Source organism: Gymnoscopelus microlampas, assembly GCF_963454915.1.
Source record: "Gymnoscopelus microlampas genome assembly, chromosome: 2".
Lineage (NCBI taxonomy): Eukaryota > Metazoa > Chordata > Actinopteri > Myctophiformes > Myctophidae > Gymnoscopelus > Gymnoscopelus microlampas.
The window spans coordinates 7,216,125-7,228,148 of record NC_139939.1 but is presented as its reverse complement, the minus strand read 5'-3'; the positions used below and the strand labels follow the sequence as shown (position 1 = coordinate 7,228,148).

At 40.7% G+C, this 12,024-nt stretch overlaps 1 protein-coding gene across 1 annotated transcript; it reads left to right on the top strand.

The window, feature by feature from the left end:
- Window positions 1–791: 791 nt before the first annotated feature.
- On the top strand, window positions 792–10,261 carry rbm34 (RNA binding motif protein 34). The gene is made up of 11 exons (XM_084079474.1): window positions 792–1,059; window positions 1,825–1,993; window positions 3,961–4,070; window positions 5,448–5,655; window positions 5,892–5,951; window positions 6,291–6,334; window positions 7,266–7,349; window positions 7,669–7,732; window positions 7,838–7,880; window positions 8,042–8,160; window positions 8,798–10,261. The coding sequence occupies exons 1-11, from the start codon at window positions 1,034–1,036 to the stop codon at window positions 9,194–9,196; spliced, it is 1,326 nt and encodes a 441-aa protein (XP_083935600.1). The 5' UTR covers window positions 792–1,033; the 3' UTR covers window positions 9,197–10,261.
- The last annotated feature ends 1,763 nt before the right edge of the window (window positions 10,262–12,024 follow it).

Below are 12,024 nucleotides of genomic sequence, written 5' to 3'. Positions count from 1 at the left end.
AATTATAATAATAAATGAATGAATTAGGAGGTAATTCAATGATTTTCCAAAATAATTTCTTGAATAAATACAAAAGAAATCAAAGAAATTCCACTTTGAGCTTGTAGATCTGCTATTTTAAAAAGAAAATCTCGAAATAAAATGTGGAATATTTGGAATATTTTTGACAAATCTGGTATGAGGGTCCCTGACACAACACATTTAATTTTCAGATGGAGGTTAGGGACGCCAATGGAAACAAGCCAATGGCTTTCTTGTTTTTTTTATTCCTATTAGTTTACCTTGTATGGAACTGTACTTTCATGTGCTTTTTTTCTGCAAACTTCTAATAAAGTATTCAAGCAATCTATCAAAAGATGAATACATTCGGGGGTTAATTTGGTGGTCCACGAAATATTTGAAAACCACTGATTTAAATCATTTAAAAGATGTGAAACAAGCCCAAATAAGCAACTACACTTTAGAAACAAGACCCGAAAAAACAGCAACTACCAATTCTACAAACAACTACAAATTAGCCCAAAGTCGCTTATAATAAGCGGACATGGCAACACTGTGCACATAGCTTCTACTACGACACAATACATCATTTTTGCTCATAATTTCCATAAACATCCGCACTAGAATGCTAAGCTCAACATCTTTAAAAAAACGTTTTTTTTTTCAGTAAATTAAACAGCATCAAAGGTAGAATTAAATTAAAAATTAAAAATAAAGTAAAACAACAAAATATCGGAACCTTTCACTGGCGGCAGCACTGTTTCAGGTGGGAAGCAACACGGCGACGGACCGCTACTTCCATGCAAACAAAACGTGTGAAGATCAGATCCAGAGTGACTTTATTTAGATCTGTAGAACATGCGGGCGGATGGTCTGCTCCAAGTCGAGATTCAGTTCAGTTAGATCTGTAGAACATACGGATGGTCTGGTCCAAGTAGATTCAGTTCCTTTAGATCTGTATAACGACACGGATGGTCTGGTAGAGCAGTAGATTCTGTATCATTTAAAGTGTGTTGATCCACTGCAAGGAACCATGAAAAAGAAAAGTCACCCACAGAGGTTCGTCATTGTGTGTGTGTGTGTGTGTGTGTGTGTGTGTGTGTGTGTGTGTGTGTGTGTGTGTGTGTGTGTGTGTGTGTGTGTCTGTGTGTCTGTCTGTCTGTCTGTCTGTCTGTCTGTGAGAGAGAGGTGCTGTTGTTGTTTACTGTGTCACTGTACATTTGCAAAAACCTTAGAAATTAGAATTGTGTCCTCTGTCTGCATCCTATCCTATTAGGTGTGTGTGTGTGTGTGTGTGTGTGTGTGTGTGTGTGTGTGTGTGTGTGTGTGTGTGTGTGTGTGTGTGTGTGAGAAAGTGAAAGGAGGAAAGACTACTATTTCAGCCAGTTATTGTTGCCAAGGAGAGAACCATCACATGGTACTCAGTTCACACACATTACTGAAAGGACCACATTGGAAATAAGCTCTCATGCTTTTTTTGTGGTGTATCCTTTTGACAGATGTACAGATATGTACACTACAGTGCACGTGCCATGTCTTCAAATATATGGCCATCTACTAGTATCAGAGATCGCTAAATCCCTGAACACTATAGAGTTTAATGACTGTCACAGCTCTGTGACTTTGATTGAATGATGTCCTAACTTTTAGAAGTGTCTTATTTTGTGACTATGATCATCCATCACTGATGTTGTCTCTCTCCTCAGTCTCCTGTGTTTCTATGGTGAACTGCTGTCTTCAGACTATGTCTCTCGACTCTCCTGTGTGTTTCTCTAGTGAACAACAGCTGTCTTCATACCATGTCTCTCCTGTGTGTTTCTACAGTGAAAGTGAACAGACTGAGCTGCCGTCTTCAGAGTCAGACTATGTGCCGGGTCAGGTATCGGGCAGCTTGTTCCCTGACAAGCCGGCGGCCTCCGGCTCGCTCTCCTCTCTGTTCAGCGCGGCGCCACCGCCACCGGCTGCCGCCGTCATGTTTATCCCGCCTCCAAAGGTAAACGCCTTGAACAGCTGCTTTTTGCTGCTGCAGCTTTTGATCGTTCGTTTAGAGACTGAGGAACTCTATTTCGCACACATTAGGTTTTCTTACGTGACACACACACACGTATGTTTACTCTAGAGCGATGATTCTCAAAGTGCGGTCCGGGGACCCCCAGGGGTCCTTGGGAGTGTCCAGAGGTAAGCACGCACATCCCAAAAAAATAGGGTTGTCCGATATTGGCTTTTTTACCGATAACCGATATACCGATATTGTCCAACTCTTAATTACCGATACCGATATCAACCGATACCGATATATGCGGGGATTATTGTGATTAGGGTAAGCTCAAATTTCATATCACACACACCATATACAGTAAGAACTCCTGTAACTTATTTATAAAGCAAAAAAAAAAAAAAACGATACCGATATTTTGCCGATATCAATTTTTATGCTAATATCGGCCGATAATATCGGGAGGCCGATAATATCGGACATCCCTACAAAAAAAAATTATCGGGTGCTGGACAACAATACATACATCAGAGGAAAAGAGGGGAAGTTCGCACGCACACCGTTGGCTCCCAGTAGAACATTTTAATAAATAGTTTCAGGCAACATTTCGACCACTAAAGGGTCTTCACCAGGTCTGATACATTACATAGAGGAGGCGTGTCCTTGGGAGGGTACCAGGGGGTCCCCAGCAAAATGTGTTTATAAAGTGTCACAATCATTTGAACCCCTTTATCCATATGTTATACTTTGGCGAGCTTGTAGATCTGCTATTTTTGAAAAATCGTGAAAATGTGTGCACATCTTTGAATATATATATATATGTATACACACATTTGTAACTGAAATCTTTGCTTCTGGAGGTCCCTGGATGTTGATCTGAATATTGTAATGCAGTGGTCCTTGAGGGGGTTCCAGGTGGTCCCCAGCTAAATGATGGAGAGTTGATAACCAAATGGACCCTTATAGATCTTTAACTCTTGAGAGCGTAAAATGAAACCAAATGGACCCTTACGGGTCCATTTGGTTTCATTAAATTATTGTTAAACATTCTGCATTACTTAATTAAAGAATTGTTATTTTGATCAACGTTTGCCTGTTATCTCTCCTATGGCACCACACCGATACAGCATGGTATTGTGGACAAAATCGTATCCAACGATTACAAAATATGCTAAGTCTTGGGTCTAAGTCTCGAAATCTCATCAAATGGTGGTTCCGTGGCTCAAATACCGAATAGATAATGGACCTTGATATGAAAAGGGTTGAAAATCACTGTTGTAATGCATAATGATGACTGAGCATATTTAGTTTTTTCTAATGTAAGGTTTTTGATACTGTGTTATGAAGTATTATTGTCATTGTATTATTCCTCTGATCTGTAAAGATCATTCCATTGATCTATATATCTGTTGTGGCTGTGCTATGACGCACCCCTGATGTGTAAAAGTGAAACGTGTTGTTCATTTCAGTTTAGTCGCCTTGCTCAACTGTTGGTCTGCAGTTTATGACCTACAATAGACTCTATGCACAGCAGCCAAATTGGCAAGAAATTGGGCCTCTTCTTACTTCCTTCACAGGTGTTACCAATGATACTAATGAAGGCTCTTTTCCATTCTGGTCGGGGTGCTGATATCGTGCATGTTGGCTCACTAGAAACACTCCATTTTGGTTCAAAAATGGCACCTCATGGTGGGTGTGTAACTCTGAGAGTGTACAAATTACGGGTCCATTTGGTTCCATTTGTACACTCTCAGAGTTAGGGGGGTCCTTGAAAATAACAACCACTATGCCACACTAAATGGAACAGAGCCTTAATTAGTATTATTGGTAACACCTGTGAAGGAAGTAAGGAAGGGGCCCAATTCATTCCCAATATGGCTGCTGTGCATGGAGCCTATTTCACAACGCAAACGCGTTGGTTTCATATGTGTGGTTTCATATCGTTTGTGGTGTTGTCGTGACAGCTTGTTCCAAAGCCGCCAGAGCAGAAGAAGGGTGCAGCTGCTACAAAGCCAGGCGCACTCAACCAGAGAAAGAAACCAAAGTCAGCGGCTGATCAACGTCTGGATAACAGGTGGGATACATGCAGAAATGAATAGGGTTTGTTTAAAAAAAAAAAAATGAAGGCGCTCGGGTGGCGCAGTGGTAAAGTACCTGCCCACCACCACGGAGGTTGTAGGTTCGCATCAGGCTTTGTCGGGCGTCTATGGACTGTTCGGGGGAGGGAAGCCGGACGGAGATGGTGATATCGGTCATTGCACGTAATCCTATGGGCTAGCGCGGCACCTGTCAGCGGGGAGTGTTGGGCAGGAGAAGTAGGACAAAGGTTCTACGTCCTCCCGATGGGGGCTCCTCACTGGTAGGTGAGTCAATAGGATACGACAGCAGTGACAACACAGAAATGTGTGTGGGGAGGAGTCAATATACATAACGAATAAATTGGGGAGAAAAAGTTGGTACAAAATAATTGGCTACTCAAATTTTTTTTGGGGGAAAAAGAATGAATTGGGGCGCTGGTGGCCTCCAAGTGGTTAATTCATTTAAGATTTCTTTGGCTATTCAAAAATAGCAGATCTACAAGCTCATAGAGCGGCACCGTGCCGTGCTATGAGCTTGTATATTTGCGTTCTGTATTTTTGTGTTTTACACACAATCAACAGCCAATAGATTTGAGTAGTCCAGGCAGGGCAATAGGCTCTAGTATGCACAGCAGACATTTTGGAGAAAAATTGGGCCTCTTCTTACTTACTGTTCCATTTAGTGTAGCACAGTGGTTCTCAAACTTTTTAATTTCAAGGACCCCCATAACTCTGAGAGTGTACAAATGGAACCAAATGGACCCGGGAGGGTCCATTTGGTTCCATTTGTACACTCTCAGAGTTACACCCTCTCAAGGAACCATGAGGGTCCCTGGACCACACAATATCAGCACCCTGACTCTGTTTGACCAGAATATAACAGAGCCTTCATTAGTGTCATTGGTGACACCTGTGAAGGAAGCAAGGAAGGGGCCCAATTTCTGTCCAATATGGCTGCTGTGCATAGAGCCTATTAGATTGAAGTATGAAAAAAAAAAATCAACATCAGACCCTGCTGTGTGTTTATATTTATATTGTGCATAATTATGTTTGTGTGTGAAGTCTTGAAATTCACTTAAAGTCTTTCACTACCAAGATTAAAGTACCTTATTTACAGTATTTACAGTGTGGGGTTCTTACCTCACCGGCACAACAATATTCTGTTATCTTTACTAGGAAAGAAGTAGTATACTGTGTATATGAATATGATTAATGTTTTGCAAATTAATACATACAATTAAATCAAATTATTTATTGTAATGCAACTGAGTCATTTCAAAGATTTAATCGTTTCATTTGAGCACAGACATAAAAAAATATAGATGTAGAAAATAACGAAAATGTGTGTTTATGTCAACCATCCTCTGCCTCAGGGAGAATTCTTTGCTGAATGCCGATGAAGAGGAAAGCAGTAAAACAGGCAAGAAGGCCAAACGGAAAGCGGCCGCGCCAGACGAAGATGGTGGAGGGGAGGATGAGGGGGAGAAGAGGAAGATCAAGAGGCAGAGAATGGCAGAGGAGAGGATCAAACAGAAGAGGACCGTGTTTGTGGGCAACCTGCCAGCCAGCTGCACAAAGAAGGTACCCCGCACACACACACACACACACACACACACACACACACACACACACACTTCTCTTACCATGTGAGCAATAACCCCACACAAGTGTATAGTTAACATTTATAATGAATGCTAATTGCAAATTTAAAGACCTTTTTTCTAGGTTGAAACACGTTGGCATTTCTTTTATGCGTTAAACATGTATTGATGAGGGAGAATCAATAGACTTCTACTTTATTCTTTCTGCACTTCTAGACGCTCCAGACTCTGTTCAGGGACAAAGGAGCCATCGAGTCGATCCGGTTCCGCTCAGTGGTAAGACCCATGTTTTTTTTAGTCACATCCATCTTTCTTTATTGTTGTTGTGTCATTTATTGCAAAGGAAAGTTGGCGTAGAGGGGGGAAAAGAGCAGAGCAAGTACAGAGCTAACGGACGGTCAAGTTGACTAAATATAGAGGGTTAAAAAGGTTAACTGTCTGTTAAATACACATTAACGTGAATCCAACATATGAATAGAAAAGATAATGTATGTCAAACAAGTTTATGGGGATATCTATGAAATCTATGACCACAATTTTATATAATATGTGGGGGTCCTTGAAATGACAACGTTTGAGAATCACTGATTTATTGTGTCCATCCCATCCCTGCAGGTACGAGAGGACCCCACCATGCCACGCAAACTAGCTGCCATCCAGTAAGTGTCTCTCTCTCTCTAGTTAAACTAGCTGCCACCCAGTAAGTGTCTCTCTCTCTCTAGTTAAACTAGCTGCCACCCAGTAAGTGTCTCTCTCTCTCTAGTTAAACTAGCTGCCATCCAGTAAGTGTCTCTCTCTCTCTAGTCAAACTAGCTGCCATCCAGTAAGTGTCTCTCTCTCTCTAGTCAAACTAGCTGCCATCCAGTAAGTGTCTCTCTCTCTCTCTCTAGTCAAACTAGCTGCCATCCAGTAAGTGTCTCTCTCTCTCTCTAGTCAAACTAGCTGCCATCAGAGTGAGTAGACAGAAATGGTGCCATGCCATCTATTAATGACCGTTAGTGAGGAGTGAGGACCAATTATATGAAGATAAGGTTGAACATTGATGAAGTGGTCCTTTAGAAGGAGGAGTTCACCCAAACAAATTACTTATTTTCTATCAATTACACACCCCATAAAGCATTGAATTCATGGAGATCTTTTTTGTTTTTGTCGCATTCCTAAGCCAATAATTTGATTGCTGGCGGAAAGATGCTAATGTATCCGGTAGGAGACTCAAAGGAGATTCTTTGAGTCTCCTACTGGATAGACCACCAGTCATCAAATTATTGGCTTAGGAATGTGACAAAAACAAAACAATCTCCATGAATTCAATGGGGTGTAATTGATAGAAAATAAGTAATTTTGTGCATGTGTTGTGAGATTGTAGGTCTGCTATCTTTGCCAAAAGGTTGCCTATTTTCACATAATGTTTGCCTAGTTTTGTGGTGTTGATCTTTGTGGGGTTCTGTCTACTGATTGGATTACATTTTGCAACCCACCTGAAAATGTATATATCTTACGGTCCGAAAACATTGTTCATTTGCATGTAAAGTAGTGAGACTCTGAATACATCCCATCAAAACTATGTTGACTTTTTTTTTATTCCTACAGACGCAAAGTCCATCCCAAAAAACAGAACATCAATGCCTATGTGGTGTTTAAAGATGAAGAAGCCGTTACCAATGCCTTAGAGAGGTAAGCAACTTCAGTGATGTGTGGAAGAGTTAAAGCTATAATCTGCAACATTTTCACAGGCCGTATAAAAACATGTTGTGCCAGTTACCCCCATGAGATTTTTACAAGATTGTTGAACATTTTTCTAAAATGGGGCTTTAATGTTTAACAGTTCCCCTGTCAAGGACCCCTCTTTGAGAACCAGTGTTATAACGGTGTGGCTCATTGGGGTTTAGCTGTCTAAAAGAGGGTCTGCGTAACAGTTTTGGACTTACAAGCAACAACAGCAACAACATTTAGAAGCTGATGCATGTGTTCTTCTTGATGTCTCTCCTTACAGAAATGGAATGGAGATTGAGAAGAACATGCATATCCGAGTGGACAGAGTTAATAAACACTCCTCTGTAAGTCTAAAAGCACGACCTGCCAGTTGCTGCAACTACATGTTGAACTTAATGAGTCCATTTTATAAATACTTTGAAAAACTCACACATTGTCATTTTTTGCAGCATGACAACAAACGATCCATATTTGTTGGAAATCTTCCATATGGTAAGTCATGATTTTATTCAAGGTCATTTGATAGATTTCAATTATTATGCAGGCTATTTTCACTGGGTTTTTTTGGGGGGCGGACGATTATTAATCGATTATTTCATTAAATTATTAGATTATCCGTTATTTGTGTGTGTGTGTGTGTACATGTTTTGCAGATATGACTGAGCTGGCCATGCGGCAGCATTTTGAAGAGTGTGGCAACGTGGAGGCCGTGCGTCTGATCAGAGACAAAGCCACCGGGATGGGGAAGGGCTTTGGCTACGTCCTGTTTGAGGTAAGAATAAAGCACCGGTGGGGGCTCCTCTCACAATACTTTTAAATGTGGCTTTTGTTTAGTTTTGTTAATGTTAGACATGAATGATGGCGCAAGGGAGGTTGATAACTTGCCTGCAATGTGTGTCACCAACTTTCACAACTTTATCCATTGCAGACAGACAGTCACTGTGCTTGCTTGTATAATACCCACGACCCATATGAGTTTTGACGGGATTTATTATCTTCAATTCGGTCCGGCTTGGTTCAGATTCTATTACTTCGGGACCCCGGTTCTGTTTATCATAACACCGGCTGATGGAAACACTGCCACTGATATAGCAACAATAGTTTTTCAGAACAATGTAGACATATGTTGAGACATTTGACATTAAATGTCTTCATTTACAAATGTTTGCTTTAAAAAATACATATTCAAAGATTTGCACACATTTTCTAAAATAGCAGATATACAAGCTCATAGCGCGGCACTCTGTGCCGCGCTATGAGCTTGTATATCTGCTATTTTATGAGCTTGTATATCTGCTACTTTTGAATATCCCAAAGAAATCTAAAATGACAAAGATGTGTTCCCGGATTGAATGGGGTTGATAAACTGGCTGTTGATTATTCTTGGTTGTGTGTTTCTACGTTCTCAGAATGCAGACGCGGTCCAGCTGGCTCTCAAACTGAACAGCAGCGAGCTGGAGGGCCGGGCCATACGGGTGAAGAGGTCCGTGAAGAAGGAGAAGGTGAAGAAGAAGGACAGGGGACCCAGAGGCCCCAGGAAAACCCCTGCCGGTTCCGAGGGAAGGAGAGGAGATGCCAGCGGCCCCAGGAAGGGGGGGCCCGTGAAGGGAGGGTTCAAGGGCGCTCCGGGGAAAGGGCCTCAGAAGAACCGGACCGGGCAGGAGAGAAGCAGAGGGCCAGCGAAGCCCTCTTCGTTCAAAGGGGAGATGGCCACGCCCGGTGGTAAGCCCAAGAAGTTCAAAGGGGAGATGGCCAAGCCCGGTGGTAAACCCAAGAAGAACAAAGGTCTGAAGAATAAGAAGAAGTAGTAGAGAGTAGAGAAGAAGGTCCATGATGTGAACTCACTGCTCCAATCTTCTTCTACTGCAGTGATTCTCAAACTGCTTGGTTTCAAGAAGGGCCGGACCGATGCCAAAGTCCGATGCCGATCCCGAGATCACCAATTATCAATTTGAAAAAGTTCAAGTTGCCTAAAGTTTTCTATTTGAGAACATTTAACTCAAATCTATTTAATTTAAACACTTCAATAGTTTTCAAACACATTCAAAAATAGCAGATCTGCAAGCTCGTATACTGTAGCTTGTAGATCTGCTATCTTTTAAATGTGTTTGAAAACTATGACATGCCCAAAGTCCAGGGACGGAAAGGTTGAAAGTGGTTAAAAAAATCGGGACACAACTGCCGATACTGCGATGTCGATAAAAAAGTCAAATGTACAGTATATCGGCCAGATGATATACTGGTTGGCTCTAATTTCAAGGACCCTCAGTTTTCAATGCTTTAGGCCACGGACCCTCACAACTCTGAGAGTGCGAATGTACACTCTCTGAATTACAGACCTGTAGGTGTTCTTCTGCAGGTCCACACAGCCAGCAATCTACAGTTAGTTTATTTTTTTTGTTAAGATTTTTATTTAGGGCTTTTATGCCTTCTATTGACAGGACAGTAGGCTGACAGGAAATGGGGAGAGAGATGGGGAGTGACATGCAGCAAAGGCCGTCGGGATCGGGACTCAAACCCGCGACACGCTGTCAGGCTACACTGAGCCTAGGTGCTTGGACCGCAGGAATCTCCCTGTCTCTCCAGCTCTTTAGTAGACATAAGATACATTTTCAGGTGGGACACCAATTTCATCCAATAATGACAGGAGAGAGAACTCATTTATCAGCTTCAATGTGATAGTGTTCCAGTTCCAATAGGCTCTATGCACAGCAGCCATATTGGAAAGAAATTGGGCCTCTTCTTTCTTCCTTCACAGGTGTTACCAATGATACTAATGAAGGCTCTGTTCCATTCTGGTCAGGGTGCTGATATCGTGCATGTTGGCTCACTAGAACCACTCCATTTTGGTTCCCAAATGGCCCCTTATGGTGGGTGTGTAACTTTGAGAGTGTACAAATGGAACCAAATGGACCCGTAAGGGTCCATTTGGTTCCATTTGTACACTCTCAGAGTTATGGGGGTCCTTGAAAATAAGACAACCACTATGCCACACTAAATGGAACAGAGCCTTAATTAGTATCATTGGTAACACCTGTGAAGGAAGTAAGGAAGGGGCCCAATTCATTCCCAATATGGCTGCTGTGCATATAGAGCCTATTGTGTTTGTTGTTGTTTTTTTAATCTCTTCAGATTTCACTTGTTTATCCTGTATTCTGTATGAGATCTAGATCCTGATTGGATAAACGAGCTGGAGAAACATGGAGTCTCCTGTTACTGAAAAAAAAACACACTATAGCAGTGATAACCATTGGAATATAAAGCTATGTAAAGCACCATTCACACCGAGCTCGATAACAATAACGTTATCATGCTCGGTGTGAATGGCACTTGACGCTTATTCTTGCAACAAAATGTACCCCCTTTAAACTGCATCAACCTGTTTCCCCACAACAAACTGGCTTCACTTGTTACCACAAACCTATTTTTCTCGTCATCTTCCTCTTGACTTTTCAATCCAGAACTGTGGAAAGCTTCCATCCCTGTAGGTATTGTAATGTATGTATGAACTGTAAATATACATACATATGTATGTATGTATGAATAAAACGATTTCATAAATAAAAAAATTAAAACAAAACTGTGCAGTGGTGGAAGAATATTCACTTTTTTCCACTTATGTAAGTGAAAATAGAACTGACACGATGGAACGCTATGCATGTACTGCTGTAATGTACAAGTAAATGTCCTGTATACAAAATATGTAAAGGTATACTTGAGTTAGGGTACAAAAGTATTTGTGTTGCCCTCAAAGTTTTGTAAGGGTGTACTAAAAGAAGGGCAGTAGACACCGTGAATAACATTAAGGTGAATGCTACACTTTCTTTTGTTCATCAACTAAACAAAATAAGTCAATATATTTCAAACGAAACATAATGGTGTGTGCGTGCGTGTATTCTTGTACCAAGACTTATGCACATTAAAGTTAGAATAGTTCTCATATTACCGTAATTAAAGAAGCAAACACTATTGACTTCATATTCCACAGTTTTCTCAAACAATTTGCCAAAAGCGCATTCCTGTACCTTCTACACAAATAACACAGTCAAGTAAATTCCAATGTTTTCTAATAAATAACCCCAAATACAATTTACCAACAATCAGATTAACAATCTGTGCCTATTAATGCCCATCTCGCCTTCAATAACGTTTAAATAATAATAAAATGCACACCATACAATAATATAATTTAGTTACAAATTGATGTATAGTCATATATTTATGACAACATTAACCGGAAAGCACGGAAATGTTTTAAATGGACAGATTTTTTGATTATTTTAAATACTATCTACCTGAAAATCTACTGTACTTAGACCAATACATTACTACCAAAATAAATAATTACTGTGTACTGTATGTGTGTTTGCTTAGACAGATTTTGGCACGTTTCCATATGAAGTTGCAATATTCTACTCTACATGTCACATCATTGCAGGGGAGTTAGGCATTTATAAAGGTATTAAACTTACACTTTTGATAATCTTGTCAAATAAACAATTAAGAAAGTGTGATTTAGCAAGGCATTGGCCAATTTATTAGGACAATACATTTTTTGTTGTATTGTTTCAACCTTGTGGCGCTTAAATTAGTTTAATTAGTGTTATTGTAATGTTTCAACCTTGTGGTGTTTAAA